This window comes from Eumetopias jubatus, unplaced genomic scaffold (genome assembly GCF_037043125.1).
Source record: "Eumetopias jubatus isolate StellerSeaLion01/CBP00866 unplaced genomic scaffold, mEumJub1_p1.0 scaffold_16, whole genome shotgun sequence".
Lineage (NCBI taxonomy): Eukaryota > Metazoa > Chordata > Mammalia > Carnivora > Otariidae > Eumetopias > Eumetopias jubatus.
The window spans coordinates 47,822,401-47,847,734 of NW_028274822.1; the positions used below are offsets into that span (position 1 = coordinate 47,822,401).

General features: G+C 43.8%; 1 protein-coding gene across 2 annotated transcripts in view; it reads right to left on the bottom strand.

The window, feature by feature from the left end:
• The window catches only part of LAMA3 (laminin subunit alpha 3), a 256,339-nt gene that overhangs the window by 189,048 nt on the left and 41,957 nt on the right, over window positions 1–25,334 (bottom strand). For both annotated transcript variants that reach the window (XM_088019656.1, XM_028098310.2), the window contains exons 3-6: window positions 9,162–9,279; window positions 8,322–8,440; window positions 6,684–6,854; window positions 3,868–3,959 (exon numbers count right to left, since the gene is read on the bottom strand). In XM_088019656.1, coding sequence (XP_087875782.1) covers window positions 3,868–3,959; window positions 6,684–6,854; window positions 8,322–8,440; window positions 9,162–9,279 — 500 coding nt within the window. The remainder of the gene's footprint in view (window positions 1–3,867; window positions 3,960–6,683; window positions 6,855–8,321; window positions 8,441–9,161; window positions 9,280–25,334) is intronic.

The window sequence follows — 25,334 nt, forward strand, 5'->3', positions numbered from 1 at the left end:
AATCTAAAAATCTACCTGCAAAGAATTATACATCTGCACTAAAACCATTCCAGGGTATAATGAAATTGTTGCCACGGCACTGGATTAGAACTCCTAAGCTCTTAGTTCTCACTCCTCTGTGCTTAAAAGAGGATTCAAAACAGTTGTCTAAGGCTGTGCCTGTGGAGATTCGCTCAACTCTTCTGGGGGGGGTGGGGGGTGGCATATATTCAGTTACATTCCGGAGGGAAGGTACCATCCCTCTAGCAGCTCAGCTGCCTGTTACAGCAAAAGGACACAGATTTTACTGAGAACACAAAACAGCTGGTATCCAAATGGACTTTTGTCAGAGAGACAATTTCACCTCATTGCCAATAAAGTATATGCATAAGCTGAATTGAAAGAAGTATTTAGGGTATATTGCTTGAAGAACATATAGTCCAGCTACTCTCATAGAAAGATTAAAATTGAAAGCAGAAAAAAAGATGGGTACTAGTCTGAATTATATTGGTATCACCCACAAATAATTGCTTTTTCTGATTCTTTCTCAGCCTAGGCTGATGGTTGTTGATATAGAAAACTCATCCTTGCCTCTGCTGTAAGGATGTTATTGAAGAGGTTGCTGACTAGAGAATCCTCTTCATGATGATCACCCCACACCACTTCCAGAGAAATTTCTTATCTGATCCTAGTGTCAACATTCATGCTTCTCCTAAACAACGGATCACTTCTTAGATTATGATCATAGTGAGAAACTAGGCAGTTTCCCCTTTTGAGCTGACTGCTAGGAAGCTCAGAATTAAATTTGTGATCCACCCACATTTCCATGAACCAAGTCATCACGGTAGACATGCTTAATTCAAGCCCTCTTCTGCCTCTTCATGGGTTCTACTTGATTAACAACTAAATTTTCTGATTGCCAGGCTTTACATCACCTTAAATATGTTATAAGATTTCTTCCTTTGACCTTAGCCCAACAACTTCTTGCTAGATGTGTCTCCAAAGGCAAGAGAAACAAAAGCAAAAATGAACTATTGGGACCTCATCAAAATAAAAAGATTTTGCACAGCAAAGGAAACAGTCAACAAAACTAAAAGGCAACCTACAGAATGGGAGAAGATATTTGCAAATATCTTATCAGATAAAGGGCTAGTATCCAAAACCTATAAAGAATTTATCAAACTCAACACCCCAAAAAACAAAAAATCCAGTTATGAAATGGGCAGAAGACATGAACAGACATTTCTCCAAAGAAGACGTACAAATGGTCAACAGACACATGAAAAAATACTCAGTACCACTTGGCATCAGGGAAATACCTATCAAAAGCACAATGAGATACCACCTCACACTAGTCAGAATGGCTAAAATTAACAAGTCAGGAAACAACGGATGTCGGTGAGGCTGCGGAGAAAGGGGAACCCTCCTGCACTGTTGGTGGGAATGCAAGCTGGTGCAGCCACTCTGGAAAACAGTATGGAGGGTCCTCAGAAAGTCAAAAATAGAGCTACCCTACAATCCAGCTCTTGCACTACTGGGTATTTATCCAAAGGATTTGAACATAGTGAATCGAAGGGGCACATGCACCCCAACGTTTATAGCAGCAATGTCAACAATAGCCTAAATATGGAAAGAGCCCAGATGTCCATCAACAGATGAATGGATAAAGAAGATGTGGTGTATACACACACACACACACACACACACACACACACACACACACACAGTGGAATATTACTCAGCCATCAAAAAGAATGAAATCTTGCCACTTACAATGAGGTGGATGGAACTAGAGGGTATTATGCTAAGCGAAATAAGTCAGTCAGAGAAAGATAAATACCATATGATTTCACTCATATGTGGAATTTAAGAAACAAAACAGATCAACAGGGGAAGGGAAGGAAAAATAAAATAAGATGAAAATTGGGAGGGAGGCAAACCATAAGAAAGGCTGAACTCTAGAAAACAAACTGAGGGTTGATGGAGCAGAGAGGGGTAGGAGATGAGATAACTGGGTGATGGGCATTAAGGAGGGCACTTGATGTAATGACCACTGGGTGTTATATGCAACTGATGAATCACTAAATTCTACCTCTGAAACTAATTTAAAAAACATTTTTAAAAGATTTTTTTCCTATTTGTGGGTGTGGATTTCCTCAGCATTTACATTAATAAGCCTGCTGGGCAGAAGCAAACCAGCAAGCAGTGGGAGACAAGGCTGTTGTGTTGGCATAAACTGAGGCAAGGGGAAACAGTTTGTCTACTCACCTTGGTTTCTCACTCTGTACTACCCAGGATAGAAGCCCTCCAGGTCTGCCAAGGTCAACAGGGCTTGGCAACCCTTCCAAGCAGGAAGCTCAGACCTTCTCCAATGACTTCAACTCCTCTCCCACGTGGTGCCATTTTGTCTCAGGCTAAGGGATATTAGACCGACCTCTTTTCTCCCCTCTCTCTCCAACTCAGGACTTCTCTGATCTGACTGCCAATGTCTTAGGTCCCTACCCTCCAGGAGGCAATGGATTAATCATTAATAAACTAGTGCTTGCCAATTAAAGGCTAGTCAGGTGATGGATTCGTGTCGCTATCTCAGCACCGCCTGATCTCCGAGGAGGGCTGACAACATTCGGGATTGCTGCTGGTCAGGGACAGGGCTCCACACTACATAAGCTGGTAGCTGGCACCTGTGCCTGAGCATGAAGCCTAATAATGTACAAACCTCATCTGACTAAAAGTAAAACATCTCTGGTAAATGTTGCTCATGGGGAATCATAGACTCTAAACAAAACATTGAGAGAAAATTACTGCTATATCTCGCGTCCAGTCATTTCCAGCCACAATAGCATCCCTCTTGTGTTGCTAACATGAGTGTATACAGTTGCTGAACACTTACGAGTTAATATCCACGCATCTTATTGTATGTAAAATAGACCTCAATAAAAAAAAAAAATGGGTACACCCATGTTCATAGCAGCATCCTTCACTATAACCAGTAACCTAAACGTCCAACAACAGATGAATGGATAAGCAAAATATGGTATATGCATAAAAAAATATTATTCAGCCTTAAAAAAGAAGGAGATTCTGACACATGCTACAACATAGATGAACCTTGAGAACATTATGTTAGGTGAAAGAAACCAGTTGCAAAAAGACAAATATCAGGTGATTCCACTTATATGAAATACCTAGTCAATTTTTTTAAATTTTATTCTATTATGTTATGTTAGTCACCATACATTACATCATTAGTTTCTGATGTATAGAGTAGTCAAACTGATAGAGAAAAGAGGATGGTGGTTGCCAGGAGCTGGGGAAGGAAGGAGTGGGGAGCTGTTGTTCAACAGGAATAGAGTTTCAATTTTGCAAGATGAAATGAGTTCTGGAGATTGTTTGCACAACAGTGAGAATGTACTTAATCCTACTGAATTTAAACCACTACCACTTAAAGATGGTTAAGATAGTAAACTTTATATCACGTGTATTTTACCACAATGAAAAAAAATATTTGAAAATGTATACCCTCTGCTATCATTAGACCAGGAATAACAAACAAGTTTTTTTTTTTTTCTCTTGCTAACTCTAATCAATTATTCATGGATGCCTGGGGCACTGTCTGGGGATGGGGGGTCGGGAGGATTTGGTGGCTTCATCCTAGATCATCCACAGAGCACTGTGATTGATTAGCCATGCCTGCTATGGGCTGGTTGGGGCATCTAGAAGCAAGTGCAGGGCCAGAGGAGGGGAGAAATATACACACCATTTTTTTGTTGACAATGAAACATTCCTATGGAGGGCAAGAACTTAGAAACATTTAATGGGATGCAAACATTTACTGAAACAATGAGACTTATTCACAGCAAGGCGAAAAAATGGGTACAGTGTACTCACAATTTTTCAGGATTGTTTGCATTGCATTCTTGGGCATGGCCATTGCAAACACATCGCCCACCAATGCTGATATCCTTTATGCTGTAATAATACTATATAACAGAAGACACAAGTGTCAGTTTTACTGAAGAGCAACAAACTTTGCTTTACTAATCTGTAACTCACATCTGTATTGACCGTCTTCCTTTTCATCCTGTATTCTTGAGCCTACCTTAACACAAAAGGGAGCAGCGTCTGGATGTAACTTCTCTTACAAAATAAATGCATTCCTCAACCAAATGTAATAGCATACTGCCAAATTTGTGCATTTTAAAAAAGTCAAATGCTTTAAATGCATGGAAGGAAATTGCCTTGGAAAACAGGCATGCCCTATAGCCTTTTGGAATAGGATTAAGTGATTCCCAGATTACTTTTTTTATGTAAGTCTGGGTTTCATAAGTCGAACATATCTATTTACCAAAAATAAATTTTTATATCAAATTTTGCCTACTACGTGCAGGCTCCAGGAAGGGAGAAAATATTTACAATGACAGAGCAAATACAGTGCCGAGACTGGCAGGGTCCACCAGCAGTTGTAGAAGCCTTGCTAACCCAAGGTTAATAAGGCCAAAGGCAGAGTTCAAGCTCCAAAGGGCCAGAGAGAGCAAGCTTCAGACTCAGCTGAGGAACAGCCCCTACACCAGGCCACAGCTATGGGAAACCAAGTCATCCACCAGGCACATCTCCAGTCCTCTGGAGACCTCCCCACTAGCAACGACAGGTGGCAGTGTCCACCAGCTCCCTTACTTCTCAGACTTGGCAGGGGAAGCGCAGAACCCAGAGAGAAATTTGGGGGGTGTAGAAGGATCTTTCTCATGAGGTCATGCTGCCAGTGAGAATACCTGTCAGCGAGGAAGTCTTTGAACTGACAAGGACAAGAAGATTTTTGTATCTTGTTGTGGTTGCTGTTGCATCAGTCACCTTAAAGCACTCTAGTCCCTCAATGTAAGCGCTCTGTTCTGATTTCCACACTAAAAACTGCTAGAGTCTAAGCGTCCTGACAACATCTTACTTAGTCTGAAGACATTAACAACCCCTCTTGTTAAAGATTTTATTTATTTATTTGAGAGAGAAAGAGAGTGAGCACAAGCAGGGGGGAGGGGCAGGCAGAGGGAGAAGCAGACTCCCCACTGAGCAGGGAGCCCAACATGGGGCTCGATCCCAGGACCCTGGGATCATGACCTGAGCTGAAGGTAGATGTTTAACCAACTGAGCCACCCAGCACCCAACAACCCCTCTTGTTAATATGGATAAATTCAGTATTAGAGGACTTTGTATAACAAGTTAACCCTAGAAGCTCTCGTGCTGATCACCACAGAAGTTTCTCCCTGCGCATTTTATCAAGGACAGCAGTGGCAGAAAGAGAGAAAGAGCACTCAGACCTCATCCCAGCAGCACATGAGGGTGTGACAGGACAGCTAGTATGCTGTTCCTTCACTTAAAGAAGCCACCTAGATTGGGATGAGGGGTCTCCTGATTATATGTGAGATGAGCCCCATAAAAACGTACTTCATAGAGAAGACTACGTTCACCTAAGTGAAAAATATACATACATACAAGTACAAATCTTGTAAACTCCCCCCCAAAAAAAACAATGAAAGGAAAAAAAAAGATGGTGAGGTACATTTGTGGCAAGGCTCCAAAAATACCTGGGGAATGGAAACCCAGTCTGGCTACAGTTTACCAGAAAGCCCAGCACTCCCCTGTAAATTTCATTCAAGGTAGTCACCACCTACAGTAGCTCAGAGAGAGCTAAAGGGGCAGAAAATGCAGAAGACAAGCCACCTACACCCAAGACGACTGGCCTTTCTGGAAAATGCTCAAAACTGTAGTAAAACCTGCTTTTCTCTTTGCCTTCCTCTTGCAGCTCTCTGATATCACCTACAGAAGCCAAACTCTATAAGGTACACTGGGCATCTTCTATTTACCCTTCCAGGTCCACTCTCCAGGACCCCCTTTCTCTTTCTCTTTCTGACCTTTGCTCAGGGGCTGAACTTTATGGGCTGCAATAGGATCTCTTGCCCACTGGCTTCCCATTGGGTTTGGCCAAATGGGAGTCACCAGCAGGAGATTAGAGGGTAGGAGAAGAGTGAGATTAAGACATTTATTCTGCTGGCTCCCCCTCTGCCCAGGAGACAGGATCTCCTGTCAGACTGTCCTGATACTGAGAGTGACAGATGTTCACCCAATGCAGTACACAGCACTGGTGCTCCCCAATGCCTATGTGTCCTCCACTGTGGTGACATTACATTACCCAGCCTCCTGCACATAGGTGGGCCTACACCGCCAATTCCTGCCAATGGAGGTGACCTGTGTGGTCAGGAGCAGGCAGGTATTCTCTAGGCTCTCGTTCTTTCCTCATCTACTGACCGTGTACAGGGGATACAGAGGAGAACTCTGAGGTCCTACAGGATGGCTGCACCTCTAGATAGAAAGAGCCTGGTCCCCTGAATGACCACATAGAACTGATCCCACCTGCTGACCCACACTGGACCGCGACATGAGCAAGAAATCAACCTTTTATTTTGTTAAGCCTCTAAAACTTGGGGATTATTTGTTATAATAGCAGTAATATAATAACACATCTTTGCCTTTCATCCTCTGAATATCATAACTTTTCTTCAACAAACTTCAAAATTACATCTAGTATTTCATACAAGAACAACTCCTATGCCTACACCATTACTGGCCATAAAGATTACTTGAAAGGCAATTAGTTTGATAAGCAAAAATAAGTTTAAAAAGCTGCTCTGTAGGCATGTAAAAACATTACTCACCCGCCGAGTGACAGTTGGATCTCTCTGTGCTTTGGAGATGAGGTGTCCAAGAAGGGTATTGGTTCGGAGAAAACATAGGCGGATGTTTGTAGCTTTGGTGAACTCCCTCAGGGTGTGAGAGAAAGTAAAATTTTTTGCACCTGGTCGACCATTTATCAAGGACACCACAACCTAAAATAACCACACAACACACACAGGAGAAAAAAGTCCCTTCATGAAAATATAGCCAAAAGTAACTAAAAATAACTCATATGCCCCAAAGCACTTGGTTTCTTTGAGCCATTAGATGTTTGTAGGTGGTCTTGGATCTTGTTTATGTCTAAAAATATCATTGCTAGTTCTGTCTTCCCTTCTTGTTCCTAGTTCCAAATTCTGGCAATCTCTCCGTAAGACCTGGGCTCTCCAAAAATGTTATCATTTCGTTTTCAAACCCTTTGTTCTATCAGTGTAGTTATGGTGTTGTAATACTATGAAATGTTGAAAATATAATGTTAAAATCTATAAACAGAAGAAGGGCGCCTGGGTGGCTCAGTCGTTAAGCGTCTGCCTTCAGCTCAGGTCATGATCCCAGGGTCCTGGGATCGAGCCCCACATCGGGCTCCCTGCTCCACGGGAAGCCTGCTTCTCCCTCTCCCCACTCCCCCTGCTTGTGTTCCCTCTCTCGCTGTGTCTCGCTCTGTCAAATAAATAAATAAAATATTTAAAAAAAAAAAAAAGAAAACAACTTTTGGTTACATCAAAGGAACAAAGCTAAAGTTATCTAAAAACCTAAATGAGGTTGAAGAAAAGAAGTCTCTGGATAGAGTTGACTGTGGAGAGGACAAAAAAAGATCTATACAAAAGCCAGGTTTTAATGCTTTAAGTGATGAAGTCCACGTGACAACAATTAGAGACACTCATCAATCACTGAAAGGTACTGGATAGAGCTGCTCAAGAAAGTTCTCTCCACCTAAAACAGGGAGACTGACACCCTTAAAGAAGGTCATTTGAAACTCACTTCATGCTCATGATGGCCTCACAACTTCCATGGAATTCTTCTCCGATTTTCCCCATTCTGTTTTCCCATGTCCCAAAACCACAGCCTAGCTGATTGTACCAGGACCAAATGCAACCCCAAAGGGACAGCCATTCTTTCCTCCCTTACAGATGATGCCCACCCTGCCCAGAGGGACCAGGGATTTGTGCTATCACCTTACCCCTCATCTCCTCATCCTTATGGGGGATATGTATTTGTGAAGCAGTGAGGGGAATCCTCACTTCAATCACCAGCAGCCCACATTCTAAACATTCCACCAGAAAAGACAGTTCAAGACCTGTGGGCCTTGAATCCAGAATCCTGACTTCCAGAAAAGAAGTTGAGACCTCAAATAGAATTTCTGATGTCAATTATGCCTCAATTTAAAAATAAATAAATAAATAAAAATTAATTAATTAATTAATTAAAAATTTAAAAGAATTTCCAACCCAACTCGTTCTGGGAGTCTTCGATGTGATTCCCTCACTAGTTAGTTCCAAGTTCTGGTTTCTATTGTGATCTATCTTAGATCTTGAAAGTGCAAGTTTCACAATTATGCAAAATTTTATATCCTCGTGTTGATTTCTGAGTCTCATCTCTCCCTTCCCCCCACATCAGCTTACCTCACCATTTTCCAAAGGTACAATCCGGGAATATTCAGTAGTACAAAGTACATCGTCATCTCGGGTGATAGCCATATTTGCCTCCTGCCCAAATTGTTCCAAACAATCTACTTTAGAGTCTAGGAAGAAAACATTTTAATACTATAAAGTAAAATATTATCATCTTGTCATAAAACTTTTAAGGAACCTTATGTTTCCTTAAGGAAACACATCAGAAGGAAAGAACAGAGATGCATTTAAGATTTTTAGACAAAAGCTAAGAATAAAGTTTTAATTCATGAAAGAAAATATCAAGCCATTTTAGGCCACTTACTTTCAATAGCAATGTTTGGAGATGTGGTTCTAACTCCTCACCCCTCATTAGGCAAATTTACCCTCTAAGGAGCATTTATGGAAAGCCCAGTGCCTTTGTAAGCAAAACTCCCATCACCTCAATTCATCATAGGGTTCAGAGACACCGACATTCTTCATTAGTTGAAGATGACAGGGTCAAGGTAAATAATGTGAAATGCAGGATCCATAAAGATGGAACTTAGTCCCTAATTCTAAATAAAAGGAAAAGGACTGGAGCTATGGCCCAGTTACAGGTACCCCGCTTCTTCCTAAATAGTGGCAAAAACTGTTAACATAAAAGGCATTTCAACTTCAGTTCTGCATGTGTATCCTTGGAATTAACGCACACATGCTTGAGAAATAGGGATGTTTGAGAGTAACCTAGAGAGTTAAAATTGGCCAGCCCTTAATTAGCCAAACTGAGAGACTAACTTTCCAGTTAAACCCAGTGTTGATCTGTTGCAAATAATTAAAGCCCTGCATAACATGGTAAGCAAGATTACTTACGAGCAAAATATTGCCAAGGTGAGTAGGTGCTTCCAAAGTCTACAGATCTTTCTAAGACCCAAAGATCAGGGCGAGGAGAATTTGCAAATTTGATGATAAGATAGGCCACATGGAAAAGCTGTTAAAGCAAAGGAGATACAGTTATTAAAGTCACCTCGTCTATCTGCAACCTTGACCATCTTTACATGATGCTGATCCGAAGACACTATCCACCCCTCTCCCAAGATCCAGATTCTATTTCTAACTGCCTATTGGACAACTCTCTCTGGGTGCAGACTCTCAAGCCTACCATGTTCAAAACCAAATAATCACTTTTCTTTCTCCTCCAGATCTACTCATTAACCTTTGTCACATCTTAATCATTATACCCTTGATTTTTAACCAACCTACAGAGCATCTTAAAGTCTGTATCTTTGAGAAATCTGATTTTGAGCAACAAGCATCACGCGCTAAACCTTCCCAGGATCAAGAGCCAAGAGTGTCTCCCGGGAGTGTCATGACCTTTGGTTGGCTCCAGGTCTTAGAGAGCTCACAGCTGCAGAACTGAGAGCAGAGCAGCTATTTGGTAGCGTGATAGCACCTCCTTCCCCTGCACCATCTCCACTGTCTCCTTTTATCCTGATTATTCTCCCTTTTTAATTTTCTCGTTCATCCTGATCACTCTTTTGCCCATGGCCAAGACAGTACGGAAGTATGGAAGAGACAAGTGGAGATTTTGTTCCTTTCTTTACCTCCCACTCATGAATCCCAGCATGTCTCCCACAGTGGACCCCAGGAGCTCCTACCCCTTCCCCCAAAACTTATCTGGCTTGGATTTTGAACCCCGAGAGTCTATATATTTCCCAATGATCCTGGTATGACAACAAATACAGGTGTTAAATGTGTTAATGTGTTAATGAGTGAGGATTATCTGTACCCCCACATTCTCTCCACCTCCCACATTCCCTGACCCCAAGTAACAGATCCAACCATGACTTTCAGAAGAGGACTCCCCCACCTTATTAACTAGCCCAGGAGAGCCATTTGGACGATGAGCACATCCAGTTAGAGACAGAGGCAGTACTCAGATTCTGTGAGATCCTTTCATTTCTTGGGGAAAAAATAAGGGAGTTTCCTCTTCATATTTTTTACATACCATAATATGGTAAGAGTCATATATTTAAAAAAATAAATTCTGAGAACTAGTAGCTGCTTGTAAATGTTCCAAACCTGGTACTAGAAGCCAAAATCTCTGGGACAATGATTCTCCAATCTTAGTCTTAGGACCCCTTCACACTTGTAATAGTCATTGAGAACCTCTAAAAGCTTCTGTTTATGTGGATTATATCTGTTGGTATGTGTCTATATTAAATATAAAAGTTGAGAAAATTTAAAAATATGTATCACTAATTCACTTAAAATAATAAGAAACCCACATGTTTAAACATAAACACATTTTTGTGAAAAATTACTGTATTTTCCAAAACTTAAAAATTGTACAAAGAATAGTGGCTTTACATCTTTAAAGTTTCTTTAAAAGTGTGCATTGATAGAGACAGCTGGATTCTCCTATCTGCTTCTGCATTTAATTTGTTGTGACATATTGTTTTGGTTGAAGTATTTAAAGAAAATCTGGCATCACATAGATCTGTTATGGGGAAAAGGAGGATCTCAACGCTTGTGGACCTCCTGAAAGGTCTTGGGGACCTCAATGGGTTCTCAACCACACTTTGAGAACCAGTACTCTTGGCCACAAAGGTTCCTCTTTGCTCTAAGAAGCCCCTTGGCTTACTCTCTGCAGAAGGACGAATTGTCACACCAATTACTGAAAAAGTTCAGCCAGTTCTATCCCAAACACTGGCTCTTTGATCTTGAAAAAAAAAAAACCTCTCCCTGGGCTCAGATTAATGTTCCCAGATTGTTTACCAATCCTTGGAAAAAATGATCCAACCTCATGGAGAACAACCAACTAGGAATTGTAAGGTAGTCTAAAAACCATAAGGCAATACCTAAAGGTAGGAGAAATAATTTCCAAAAGACACATACCATTATCACATAGTGAAGGAACTCATAGGAAATCCCAGAACTCCAAATTTGGAAAAATCAGAACAAATGTATTTCCCTGAAAACTGTTTGCATATCTGTCTTAGACCGCATCAAAGTAAGGCCACCTTTAGATATGAGTAAGATAGAACACAAAGGAAACATTTTTGGATACAGGAATCGTTCAAAGCAGTCTTAACCTCTTCCATCAAAATTCTACAATCATAGCATACACACACCCCAAAAAACCTATTTATCTAATAGTTTATGATTTAGGGGCACCTGGGTGGCTCAGCTGGTTAAGCGACTGCCTTCGGCTCAGGTCATGATCTTGGAGTCCCAGGATCGAGTCCCCCATCGGGCTGCCTGCTCAGCAGGGAGTTTGCTTCTCGCTCTGACCCTCCCCCCTCTCATGTGCTCTCTCTCTCTCATTCTTGCTCTCTTAATAAATAAATAAATAAATAATAAAACCTTTTAAAAAATAGTTTATGATCTAATGGTTACTATGTTCTAGGTACTGTTAGACAAGTCACAAACATTCTCTCTCAAGAGGTTAATTAACATGTCCAAGTATTCTAGGCATAAAAACCCTGAGCCTGCGTGTATTCTACTCGCTGATCATTAGCTAGGCCACAGAACCTACGAGATACTTGATATTTGACCTGTTTTATCCCAGGGGAAATAAATTGTCAGAAAACTTCCAAACACCATTATTTCTAAATATACTATGATTGCACTACAGGGAGCCTGGAGATGGGGAGCTATATTATAGTACATCTTGAGGATTATTTGAGTGCATTGATTTTCCAAAGTTACACTTTCTGCTACTGAAAAATCCAAATACATGAAATAGCCTCGGTGGCTCAGAAGGGATACTCTTTTTGTTTCACTTCAACCTGTTCCAAGGTAATATGTGATTCTTTTGAGGCAGGCACAGCAGTTAAAAATTCCAACTCTAGGCACAGGTGCAGACAGGCCTGTGTGCCTCCCTCCCCACCACCTATGTGAGCCTGCCACCCGGTCTAATTTAATAAGCCCGCTGATTCCACCAACTCATCTTCCAGGGCTCCTTGGGATGGGACATTCCAGCAAAATGCTTCCCTCCTTTTCGTCATTGGGAATTTGTTTCTGATGTTCCTCAACACACATCTGAGTGCCCTGACTATTGCTAGGGTGCACTTCCTTTCTTCTGACTCCAGACCCTATGGATTCTCCATCACCTCCACTGCTATGTAACTTGCAGCCGATTCTTGCCGAGTACTCCAGCTGAGACCTGCAGATTCAAAATGTTGCTGCAGGGCAGAGTGAGTGGTCCCCAAAGTGGATTTGCAGCCTGGCTCATGCAAGTCAAACCAATAGGTATGAATTTATTCTTTTCTACTTGATCATTTAAAATTATGCACCTTTTAAATGGCTCCTTCTATTAAACTCCCATTATCAGTTATTTATGTTTGCTTTTTGATCACTCAAAATTCTTCAAAGCACTCATGAATGACGCATGAGATTCACCAATCTAAACGAGGGCCCTTCATGAGGCTAGAAAGTGCCAGACCATGGAATCACTAGAAGCAGAAAAGCAAAGGCAGAGTTGTGCATTTTCAGAAAAATAACATTTGGGAATCAAAGATAAGGAGGAAGAAATGCCCAGGAAGGAATGAGTTGTCATCTTCTCTCCACGTGCTTTTGGACTGAGCCGAAGATGGCTTGAACTTTGTTCATGATCAATCAGGTAGAAATACAAAGTAATCTTTCAAATAATGTTTTAAGAAGCAGATAATAATCATAATAGGTGGAATGTGAGGCCCTCTGACTTCAAAAGCCTTCAAGGTGAGCAGGTGAGATGAGATGGCATCAGGTGACCCGGGCTTCTCTGCCAAGGCTCACCATTCTGAAACCTCTGAGATTCCAGCCCATCATTTCAGGGCTTTCCCAGATGGCATAGTATGTGTTCAGTAAATGTCATGGATGGATGGACAGACGGACGGACAGACGGACGGACAGATGGATGGATGGACGGACGGATGGATGGATGGACAGACGGATGGATGAATGGATGGACGGATGAGTGGATGGATGAATATTAAAGTTGTGCAGTTGCCTCCAAGTTCAGGAGGCAGAGATGAACCCCCAAGTCGTCCTGTCTGGTGCCCAGGCTTGGTGGGGCACTTTTAAGGCTGTAGGAGAACCAATCCCCTGTAGTAAATCCTTGCCCTGCCACCCACCAGGCATGTGACTCTAAGTGTCTCACTGAACCACTTTGAGATATTATTTCCTTGCCCACAACATAAAATGATCATAAAAATTATTTGTTACGTAAATACAAAGTTTATATTCTCCATCTCAAAGAGTACCTATCATGCTCTGTGGCACATATTCATTTTCATCTGTCGTTCCCACATTTGTATCTTAATCACTCCTGTATCCTCAGAGTAGGAGCTTAATAAATGTTGTTGAATTGAAATGAAATTAATAAATGGAACACATGAAATTGCAAAATGTTATGCAAATGTATTTAAAGTCATATCCAGAATAAGCTTCTCACTCAACTAAATAATATACCCTCCACCAAAAAGTCTTAACTTTATGATGTGAGATTAGTCTGCTTTATAATTTGAATAACATATCGTTCCACAAAGTGGTATTTTCTAATTTACTTTTTCCAACATTTTATTTTGCATCATTTTCAAACCTACAGGAGAGCTCAAACAGCAGTACAATGAATATCCATATACTTTTCATTAGATTCACCAAACATTAACATTTTGCCACATTTGTGCACTCTCTCATGCATGCTCTCTCTGCTCGCACATGCACACGCACGCACACGCACACACACCTTTTTTTTTGAGTTTTTGAAAGTAAGTTTCAGACATCATTATGCTTCAATTCTGAATATTTCAGCAGGTATATCCCAAGAACATGGGCTTTTCTACAGAAACCCAACATTTTGATGCTTAAGAAATTTTACCATTTGTACAAAAATATTATCTAACACACCGTCCATATTCAAATTTCCTTGATTCTCCTAATAATGCCCATTGGGTTCCAATCCAAGATTACATGGACCATTTACTTGTCAAGTTACGAGTCTCCTATAACCTAGAGCAGCCCCCGCCCGTGGTTTTTGTCTTTCCTGATACTGACATTTAGAAGAGTCCAGGTTTAGAAGAGTCCATCTTTCTATCACAGAATGTTCCCCTATCTGAATTTGTCTGATTATTTTTTCATGATCTGATTCAGAATAAGCATTCTGGCAAGATTACTTTCTGTGTGACCCCTTCTTCCCATGGCATCATGCTGGATGTCAGGTGGTCCTATTATCAGTGATGCTATGTTTGATCCTATGTCTATAAAGTTGTCCACCAGATTTCCCCATTATTAAGTTACCTTTTACCTCGGTCATTAATCAGTAACCTGTGGAGAGGCACTCTGAAACATTTTTATTAACTAAATTATAAACATTCCCACTATCCATGTAAAAATACAAATACAAGTTATGAAAAATAAGTCCCCAAATATGGAACCAAACAAACTTCTTCTGTGCCTGGTGCCCATTTGAAAAACTTACTAAGGAGCTAATTTTATCACAAAAATTTTAATTGAGAAAGAAAAATGCAGATCGAGTGAAATTAAACTCTATTTTAGTAACCTTGTTTGAAAACTTTTTACAAAATGAAATACAATCCTCATAAAACAATCAAGGCACAGTGATGAAAATACAACTCAACTGGCCTGAAAAAGGATCCTTTTAATCCTGGCCCGAAGAGCACATCTGCCAATGGCATAGCAAAGGCCCATCTTTCTTATAGGTTTATCATCACCTGGGCTGAAAAACCCAGTCCCTGGCACCATCAAAAAAGACTGTGCTCAGGAGGAAAGTCACTTTGTCCCTCAGTGTGTCTTACTGTGTCCTGGAAGCACCTGCTCACCTGTGAGGAGGGAAGATGGATCATTCCAGAAACTTACAGGAAGGGACTCAAGAGGTCCCTAGGTCAACCTCTCACCCAGGTTAAGAACCTTTACCCAAGAATCTTTTTTTTGAGAGGAAACCCCCTGCATTGCTGACAAGTTGTGGCCATTATGTTGCCTTGGTGTTTTGTCAAAAACTGTCTCTCACAGGTCCACCTCCCCTACCTCAGAGAAGCACACATTTCTACTCTTTATTCCCCGTGACAACCTGCCCAGGATTTAAATACCAACACCACTCCCTAGGTTTCCTTTAAGGAATTAAGATTCAAGTCAGCAGGAGGCCAAGATTAGGGTAGAAAGTGGAAAGGAGAGGAGAATTAGAGTCTCTTGCTTCCTCATTAAAAATAACTACAATAGTCTGAGAAATAAAAACCCTAAAGCAAAAATGAGTCTAAAGATTTGGATCACTCCAATAGCCTGGAAAATGACAAGCCTGCTATTTTTTTTTAATGGACGATTTCAAGAAAAAAAAATTGAAAGAGAAAAGGTGAAACACTTGAATCTATATTTTATTATTGATGAATTCTTAACTCTGGAGGAAAAAATGATTAATGACATAAAGTGTGATTTTCGGTCCTTGTGGACTTTAATCATTATTCCCTAAGTAGACTCAAAGTGCAGAATTTGAGACTAGCATATGTTACTCAATAGCATTTCATCTACAATTAACAATTTACAAATAGATTTGGTGATGGTTTTAAAATAAGCTAAAGCCCACTGGAATCCAAGAACTCTTGAGTAAAATTTCCTAACGAAGTCTTATATTTTATCTTACTCTGTGTGATTGCTCTGTCTGAGAATTTTTTTGTCTAGGCCCTGATTCTCCCTGTAACACTCACTTTTTCTCATTCACACTTTTTTTGCTAATTTGTAAGAAAATTGCCTATGACATTTGGTTCACTCACTGAACTGAAAAGTCGCCTAAGAATTTGTCTGACAAACTGTACAGAACAAGGGAAATTATATAGTCATGCTCTTTCGAGGCAAAGAGGCTTCACTAACCCAACTTTAAGAACCAGCAACTAAGTTATGTAAATCCTCCTTGAATCGATCTAAAATTGTTTTGACTCAATGATTCCCAAAAATAGATTGATTTCTATAAATGGCTTACACCAGGCTTTAACAAAATCTTTCTCAGTGATGGTGATTGGTCCTAAATCAGATTCCAAATGGTGTGACTGCCATTTCTCATTAATAGGACCACACCCTCCATAATGTTCCAGACTCCTCCTCTTGACCAGTATCTTTCGACCGAAACAGTTGTAACATTTCTGGCCTGAGTTCCTAAGAGTCCTTTCCTACTTTTATTTTTTTTAACTTTTTTTTAAAGATTTTATTTATTTATTTGACAGAGGGAGAGAGAGATAGCAAGAGCTGGAACACAAGCAGGGGGAGTGGGAGAGGGAGAAGCAGGCTTCCCGCGGAGCAGGGAGCCCGATGTGGGGCTCGATCCCAGGACTCTGGGATCATGACCCGAGCTGAAGGCAGACGCCTAATGACTGAGCCACCCAGGCGCCCCACCTTTCCTACTATTAATTGGCATATCTATTTTCCTTTTTCTTCTGTTACCTCTTTCTTAAGTTCACCAACCATGGCTAAATCGGAGTTTTACCTAAGGCTAAAATGATCCTTTTGGCTGTGTATCCAATGCCCTTACCAATGACAGGCACTTCAGAGACCTTCTCAACAACAGCTGTGCACATCTGCAGGGCATAATGGTGGTCACTTAAATTTTATTAGTCAGCATATTCTTTTTTTTTTATAATGAACTTTAAGCTGATGTGTCATTTCAGATCAGCTGGGCGGCATATTAAATATTCTTGGAATTTATCCTTTGGCCAAAAGCGGTCTTCCCCTCCTGAACACTAAATCCTCTAGTGTGGTTCTCCAAAGGAATGGCCCCACCACCTGGGGTGTTCGGAAAATTTAAGAAGACATTTAATTGGTTGTCACAATAACACACCCAAATAAGGAAAGAGACCATGCATCTGCAGCAGTATCATCTCCACCCTGAGAAAGATCCCAGGCAGCTCCGGGTAAGGAGCTGGCCTCCAGGTGTTTGGATCTGCCATCCAGAGTATGGCTGGACAGGGGGCCATGTCGCAGAGGTGTCTGTCTTTTGTTTATTGGACTTTCGAGGGCCTGAATGCCCTTCCCACCTTATGAATCTTGCTGGGAACAGAATGCCTCTTCCAACTTTAGCAGCTGAAAATGCCAGCTTCCTGGCTCCTGTGGCAGGTAAGGCAACGTGAGTACATGACCTGGGCTCAGCAAATCAGATGTCTCCTTCCAAGATTTTGCTTCCAGAGCAGGTGATACAAAAAAGTAGGAACACGGACACTGAAGAATTCTTTCTAGAAGCAACAAAGATGGCAGCAGCATCTGGCTTCTTGGGGCAGCAGCCGACCCCAGCAGGGCTGTACCGAGTCCAGAGTCCAGGCTCGGAGCTGACTGTGTCACCGGTTCCTGCAGCTGTGTCCTTGCAGACCAGCCTATGGTCTGGACTGTACACAACCTTTGCTTCCGCCCTTTTTCTGAGCCCGACTCTCCACGCTCCTCAAACCCCCTCCCACTACCCTACCTCTGCCCCTTCCACCCTCAGAGTTGACTTTCTCTCTTTCACCAGAACAACCAGAAAGGAACTGCCTCCCCTTCCCTTTGCAGATCTATGAGCCATTTGCAACTACACATCCTCTCCTTCTTCCCCTGGACTGATGGAGCGAGGAGCCTCGTCTTGTCAAAAGTCAATCCCTCCCTTAGCACTCTGGGTCCCCTCCTGCCTTCTGTTGGATCCTTCCCATCAGCTTTGAAAGTCCCTTCCTTCCCAAAGACAAGAAGAGCCTCTCCTCCATCCAAACCCCCTCCTCCCCTCACAGACTTGTTTCTTCCAAGAGTGTGCACTGGCCCGTGCCCCCCCACCTCTCCCTCACCCCTAGTTCCCCCAGAGTTCAGTTCTCAGCCTTTCCTCACCACGTGCCACGCTCTCCCCACCTTCCACCGTAACTCCCAATTTATCTCTGTCGCCCAGACGTTCACAGAAGCTTCGACCCACATGACAGCTATCTGCTTCATCACCTGAAATACCTCACATCCTTCTCAACTTGACAGGACCCAGGGAAGCCTCATCCCAGCCCCCGGAGCCTGCTAACTCCTGTTTAATCCCTGGGGCTCAGCGAAGCCTTCTCTCTGGTTAGTCCTCTGGATTCTGTGCTTTCTGGAGCGTCGTGCTTTTCCTTTAAAATACTCCCCATGGAATCATTACATAAATACTCACAGCTGGAGTGCTCTGACCTCGTGGATACAGACGTGCGCCTGACTATCCTGCCCACTCATGAGCTGCAACAGGGATCCCCTGGCTACATGTAGCTGGAGGCCAGGGCAGCGCCCGCACTCTGCCTGGATGAGGGCGAGGCTGGGAGGCAGCCAAAACATAAGGATTGCACTTACTTGGCATTAAACAGGACAGCTCAAAGTCACTTTCACCGTAATGAAAAGGTGCCTCCGGGCTGAGCTCTCAGACCTGGACAGGAGGTGGTCTCTAGTGTCCCAAATGCTCCCACTCTAATGCCCTGGCTCTTGAGGACCCTAGCAGGCACCTTCGTAGTCAGACAAATGTAGGCAAAATGGTGAAGCCATAGGGTAGGCGGAGGCCTGGGTCTGAAGGGTCAGAGTGGAATGGGGTGAAGGGAGGTGGTGGGCAGCAGATGCCGTGTGGACGGGCTCCACGCCTGATGGCTATCAGGAAGAGTCGGTTCCGTGCGCATCTCAGCATCTGCCAGAGTCAGGTGACCTGGGGTCAGTTTCCTGAAATCCAGCCCCAGGCAAAACACTGTCAGGAATGAGAGCAGGGATTCAAGGCTGCCCCAGGCAGGATGCGGCGTGGAACCTGAGGGGAGTGTGCAGGGTGACCACACACAGCCACTGCAGCGGATGCCGGTTAAACCGAGAACCTGGGGGCAGTGGCTCCAGGTGGATGGGGGAGCAGCAACAGTCCACCCTGCCTGCTGGCAGAGAAGGGACTGTGGTGGGGAAGGGGGACAGCTTCTATGCCCATGGGAACCCTGCCACCAAATGCCATCCACCACCTTGAGGGAATGAGGTCTGGGTCTGAAGATGGTAGATGAGACACAAGTGGCTAGGCATTCTAGAAAGGTGGGTCTGGGGTTGGAGGGTGGGGGGAGCCCCAAGTTCCATCATCCAACCTCCACACAATGACCCACCCCCTCTCTCACTTCCCTTGAACCCATCTCTACCCTCCCCCATTCCCTTACTTCCTGGTCTTCCCGAAGCCTCTCCCCAGTGCAGGGCACCTTTTGTACTTTGTACCCCAAAAGCTACACAGAAAGGGAGGATTATACCATAATGTTTATGCCATTCCATCCTGCAACTGTGGCATATGATAGCTGTTATAGCTTCTCAAGGTACTACAGGGGCTTTTAAGACCTAGCTTAGGAAGTCCTTCCTTCTATAACAGTTTTCTGGGAGAAAATGCAATAGGAGTTCTAAATATCTGATGCAATTTTTGGCACACACCTCATTTATACCTATATATGACTTCTCCCAAGGCAATATTCCATTAAATAAATCAATGTGAAAGATCACCTCACTAACAACCATACAAATACCTCATGGTGGTCAGAAGCAAGGAAATAGATACATCTACGGTATCAATGATCTTTCCTAACATAAAGTACATGAATATGGCAGACATCAAATCAGAGGTTACAGCACATTTATATAAAGTATATGTACATATTGATATAAATATATATTCATACACATGTATGCCATACATGTGTATGATAGCCATACTCATTAGGATAGACTGGCTGCACTGCAGTTAACAATCAACACAAAATCTCAGGGATTAAATTTGTTTGTATCTCAATCACACTACAGGTCTATTGACAGTGGGCTCTGCTCTGAATCCTCCTAACACAGCGACACAAACTGATGGAACACCAACTCTCTGGAAACATCACTGAAGCAGGGAAGGAATGTGGTGCCTCATACACCAAATCAGGTCCCAGGGCCGGGCTTTCCTTCAAAGGCATGACCAAGTGCAGCCCTACTTTGAGCCTGGAAAGAGAAGAACCTGGAATCCTGGTGAGCTAGAAATGCAGAGGTGCTGATGCTTACAGGACCCCATTTCATCCCAGTTTAGACCCACTGCCCCTGCTAAGTTGGAAATCAATGGTAGAAGTTGAAATTTCAGAGGAGTTGACTTCTCTTTTTTCACCCACACTGCCCATGGTGGGCACAGAACACAACCGAGGCAGAGAGAAGATGTATTCAACTCTGCGCACTCAGCCAAGCTAGGGCACAGAAGGACCCTGCAGCGCTCTCAAACTTAGGGGTGCATTTGAGGCAGCTGGGGAGCATGTTGAAGTGCAGATTCCCAGGCTACGATTCTAGAAACTCAAATTCAACGGCGAGGCCTAGAAACAGGGACAACTAAATTTGCAGCGCTTAGAGCAAAATGAAAACACAGGGACCCTCGTATAAAATGCACTTTTTCCTTCCCTTCCATAGTTTCTTTCTTGGCCAATCATGATGTTTTTTATTTGCTCCTTAATGTTGTACTCCCTTGGGCCAGAGGATTCTCCGTGGATGAGTGCAGACCCTCACGGGCCCCAGGGGACTTGACCCTGCTACCAGCTGTGTACGTGCCAGGACCCTCCTCCCTAAAGCTGCTGGGTTGATGCAACACACCACACTGTGCCCTGGTCAGGGACAAAAGGTCCATCTCCCCTTCCTATGGACCCACCACCTCAACCCACACAGCCAGGTGACCCCTGAGGGGTTAGAATCTCCACACAGAAACGTGCTTGGTACCTGGATGTGGGATGAGTGAGAGGCTCATTCTTGTCAGGCTGCCCATGGCTCCACTAGCTTGAGATGGGGGTGGCACTACCATGTCCCTCCTCAGCATGGTGTGCATGCCACCAAACCTCCAGGCACCTGCTCTCACAGCCCAGCCAGGGGCAAAGGATGGCAGGGTGGAGGCAGGGAGGAAGGGGAGGGTGGATGGATTGAGGCACCAGGGCTTAGGGGAGCAGATGGCCGAGAACCTGTCCAGGCAGGAGGAGGACTCATGAGCTGGCGTATGCTCCATTGTCCCCAATTACAAAACACAAACTCAAACATGACATTATTAAGACTTTCAAGATGGCATTAAGCCCCAAGCATGGGTCCCTCTTCTGAGCACAGGGATTCAAGGACTAACTTTGGGAAACACTGACCTAAAGATAGGCTCATCCAGGAGAAGAAGGTAATCAAGAAAGGTCCCAACATCAAAGAGTAGAATGAAAATGTGGAGACTCTGGCAGCCAGCGTTACTCCAGGCAGGGAGACCCTCCATGTTCTACAATTTGACATCAGGGTCCCAGCCACAGACTACAGGTCTCATATAACTGGTAAGAGAAAACAAGACTCTAAGATCCAGACAGAAGATCATGGTGGACTGGTAGGGATGACCAACCATTCGGGTTTGTCTGGGACTGTCCTTCAGTTTCCCTCCGTCTATATCTGCTCTCTCTATTATCTTCAGTAAACTCTACTCTCACTTCCTGCTGGGTCGAGTTTGATTCCATCCTACTCAAGGCCAAGGACCCTCTTGGCTGGTCCTGCAGGACCCCTTCTGGGTCCCCAGACCCAGCCTGCCGGCACCACCTCTGCAGTAGTTATATTTATCAGGATGCACACTGTTTCTTTAAAAAAAAAAAGAGGGGCGCCTGGGTGGCTCAGCCGGTTAAGCGTCTGCCTTCGGCTCAGGTCATGATCCCAGGGTCCTAGGATTGAGCCCCTCATCGGGCTCCCTGCTCAGCAGGGAGCCTGCTTCTCCCTCTCCCTCTGCCCGCCACTCTGCCTACTTGTTCTCTCTCTCTCTCTCTGTCAAATAAATAAATAAAATCTTTAAAAAATAAATAAATAAAAATATTTTATTTATTTATTTGACAGAGAGAGAGAGAGAGACAGTGAGAGAGAGAACACAAGCAGGGGGAGTGGGAGAGGGAGAAAGCAGGCCTCCCGTGGAGCAGGGAGCCCGATGCAGGGGCTCGATCCCAGGACCCTGGGATCATGACCTGAGCCGAAGGCAGACGCTTAACGACTGAGCCACCCAGGCACCCCTGCACACTGATTCTTTACTCATGCATTTGACTCCCCAAGAAGAATGTGAAGTCCCAGAAGACAAGGAGGGATCCTATGGTATTGTCATTTATAAGAAATATATATTTGGTCTTGTCCCATTTCTGGCACACAGCTCTGAAAACCCTTGGAGTTTCCTAAATGATAAGAGTGCTAAATGTGCCTTTTGTTATATTAATGAGATTTCTCGGAAAGCCCCTCGGTCACCTAAGGGTGGGGGCCAGCTGCCAGAGCCACCAACCCCAGTGCTTATAGGGTTGGAACTTTAAGTCCCAGCCCCTGACCTTCCTAGAGGGAAAAGGGGCTGGAGGTTGAATCAATCACCAATGGCCAATGATTTAATCAATCATGCCTGTGTAATAGAGCTTCCATAAACAGCCAAAAGGACAGAGTTCAGAGAGCTTCGGGGTGGGTGAGCACATGAGGATTTGGGGAGAGCGGCGCGCCCCGAGAGGGCAGGGAAGCTCCAGGTCCTTTCCCACACACCTGGTCCAAGGCATCCCTTTCATCCAGCTGTTCCTGAGTTCGACCCTTTTATAATAAACTGGTCGTCTAGCAAATAAAATGTTTCTCTGAGTTCTGTGAGCCACTCTGGCAAATTAATCGAACCAGAGGAGGAACTTGCAGGGACTTCCAATCTATCACTGGGTAGGTCAGAAGCACAGGGGACAGCCCGGACTGGCCCCTGGGGTCTGAAATGAGGGTGGGGCGGAGTCTGGCAGGACAGAGCTCTTAATCTGTGGGATCTGATGCTATTTCCAGGTAGACTATGTCAAAATTGAGCTGAATTGTAGGACACCCAGCTAGTGTCCAAGAGTTGCTTGGATGTGTGGGGGAAACCGCACACATTGGAACTGGCGTCAGAATCGGAGATCCCATCCCAAATGCCCGGGAAGGAGAAGGGGGACAGAGAGGCCCCAGCTGCTAAGGTATGATGCAGGGGCCTGACGGCAGTGGGGCACCAGGCCAGTTCAAAGCCAGCCAAGTGCCGCTCACTGAGCTGGAAGCCCCAGGCTCCTTTGCTCTGCTCCCTGAGCTGCGGCTTAGTCCCAGAACCCGAAGGTCTATCCCTGCTGGGATTAGTGCCCTGAGCATGAGGAAATGCAGGGTCAAGAAATAGAAGAACCGGGCAAGTGGTTGCAGCAGCAAGTGAAAGGACAAAAAGGTGCCACCTTCAAGAAGGATGAGGCGAGTAGAATCACGAAGATAATAGTAAGAAGGAGAAGGAGAGGAAAAATCCTAGCATTTACTGAGGATTTAGATGTGCTTATATGTTTCAGCAGCTGTTACCACACATAACCCTGGCCTATTGGTACTAATATTATCTCTGCTTCATAGATGCAGAAACCGAAGTTTGGAGAAGATGAAGAACATGTCTATAGTCACACAGTGAGTAAGTAACAAAGCACAGACCAGAGCCCACGCCTGTCTGATTCCAAAAACCTGGACTTTCATACAATTGGTGACCCTGCTGTTGGGGACAGTTAAGGGCCCAAGAGGGCTAAAGCTGAGGGGGCTTGGTCCTTTGTTGGAGGAGGCTCTCCTCCTTGGTGGTTCTGCCTGTGTCAGAAGTTGCTGCACAGCCTGATTTTCCAGCCCCTGTGTGTACCACGCTCTAGAAGGCCAGGAATGACAGGAATATAATGAGTTACTTGGCTGCCAGGATGCTTTGCCCTAATCCCTGGGTCAGTGTGTCCCTAGCATCGTGTGCCTTTGGGAGGTTTTGCCTACTCCTCCTAGACTTCATCTTGCATTTTCTCCACCGCCCGCCCTGCTTCCAGCTCATGCTAGCCTTGCTCTTCGCCTCCCAGGGAGGCCTGATGACAAGCAGGGTGTCCTCCAGCCCCCTGCTGCTCAGAGCGTGGCCCGCGGGCCAGCAACTGGGACATCACGGGAGCGCATCTCAGAAATACAGAATCTAAGGGCACGCCTGCAGCCTTCTGAGTCAGAAATGTTATTTGAATAGATGACTCAGATGTCCATTAAAGTTTGAGAAGCCCTGGCCCCGCCCATAATATACATCCTTTTTCCCATCAGGAGTGCATTGCCAGTGTTCCTGTTTCTCCTATGGAAACCTGATCTCAAGCGAATTGTATGTCAGTGTTTGTTTCCTCTCTCATCATTAGCCTTTTAACAGCTTTATTCTCAGCTAAAGGAATTCCAGGCTTGGTGAACAGCCTGCTCCACATCCGGAAATGACACCATGCCCACAGCTGCCAGACCATTGCTACAGAAAGCTGAGCGTGTTTCTCTTGCAACGGACTCTACGTCTTCTCCATGCCGTGGTTACAGACCAGTTGGGGGGCAAAATAAGTATCTTCAAGAAGCCAAATTACAATCTATTTGTGCAAGCCTATCTTCTATGGGATAACATGTCGAGTAAGAAAATTCAGCATAGAACATACTCTATTAAGCCCCAAATGTTCTCCAAAGTAAGCAATAACTCTTAACAAAAACGGAAATAATGGCTAGGAAGAGGTACAACGTGGGTGGCAAGGGGTCTCTGGAAAGAATGCCTTGAGGAGACAGTATGAGTCATGATCTGACTGCTTAGGATGAATCCCTATGTATTTAGAAATGAACCCACTCTCTGCTATCAACACACCCATTATTTTTCCTACTGTCACTGGAAACATTTAAGAATAAAAAAAAAAAAATCTGGGAGTGAAACAATACAATAGCTAGTGAGGCCTTATAATTAAAAGATATATTTGCCCTAAAGGGGGGAGGTGCAAATCAGTAATAAAAGAAAATAGCTGAGTAAGAGCAGGCTCTTTGTCCATTATGTATTATCAAAGGAAAATTATAACCTGGCATGCTTGCCACAGGCCTTGGTGCTTGGTCATTCAGCTTGACGTTGCATATTACTGGAACAATTCACTTAGAAAGAAACAAAATTCAAAACTGAGCCACACCAGCTAACAAAGCTTGAATGGTTTCTACAGAATTACAGTGTGCTTCCCGAAATGACTCAAAAATATCATTTAACACTATAAAATAAGAAACATTTCTATATGAATATACAAATATACA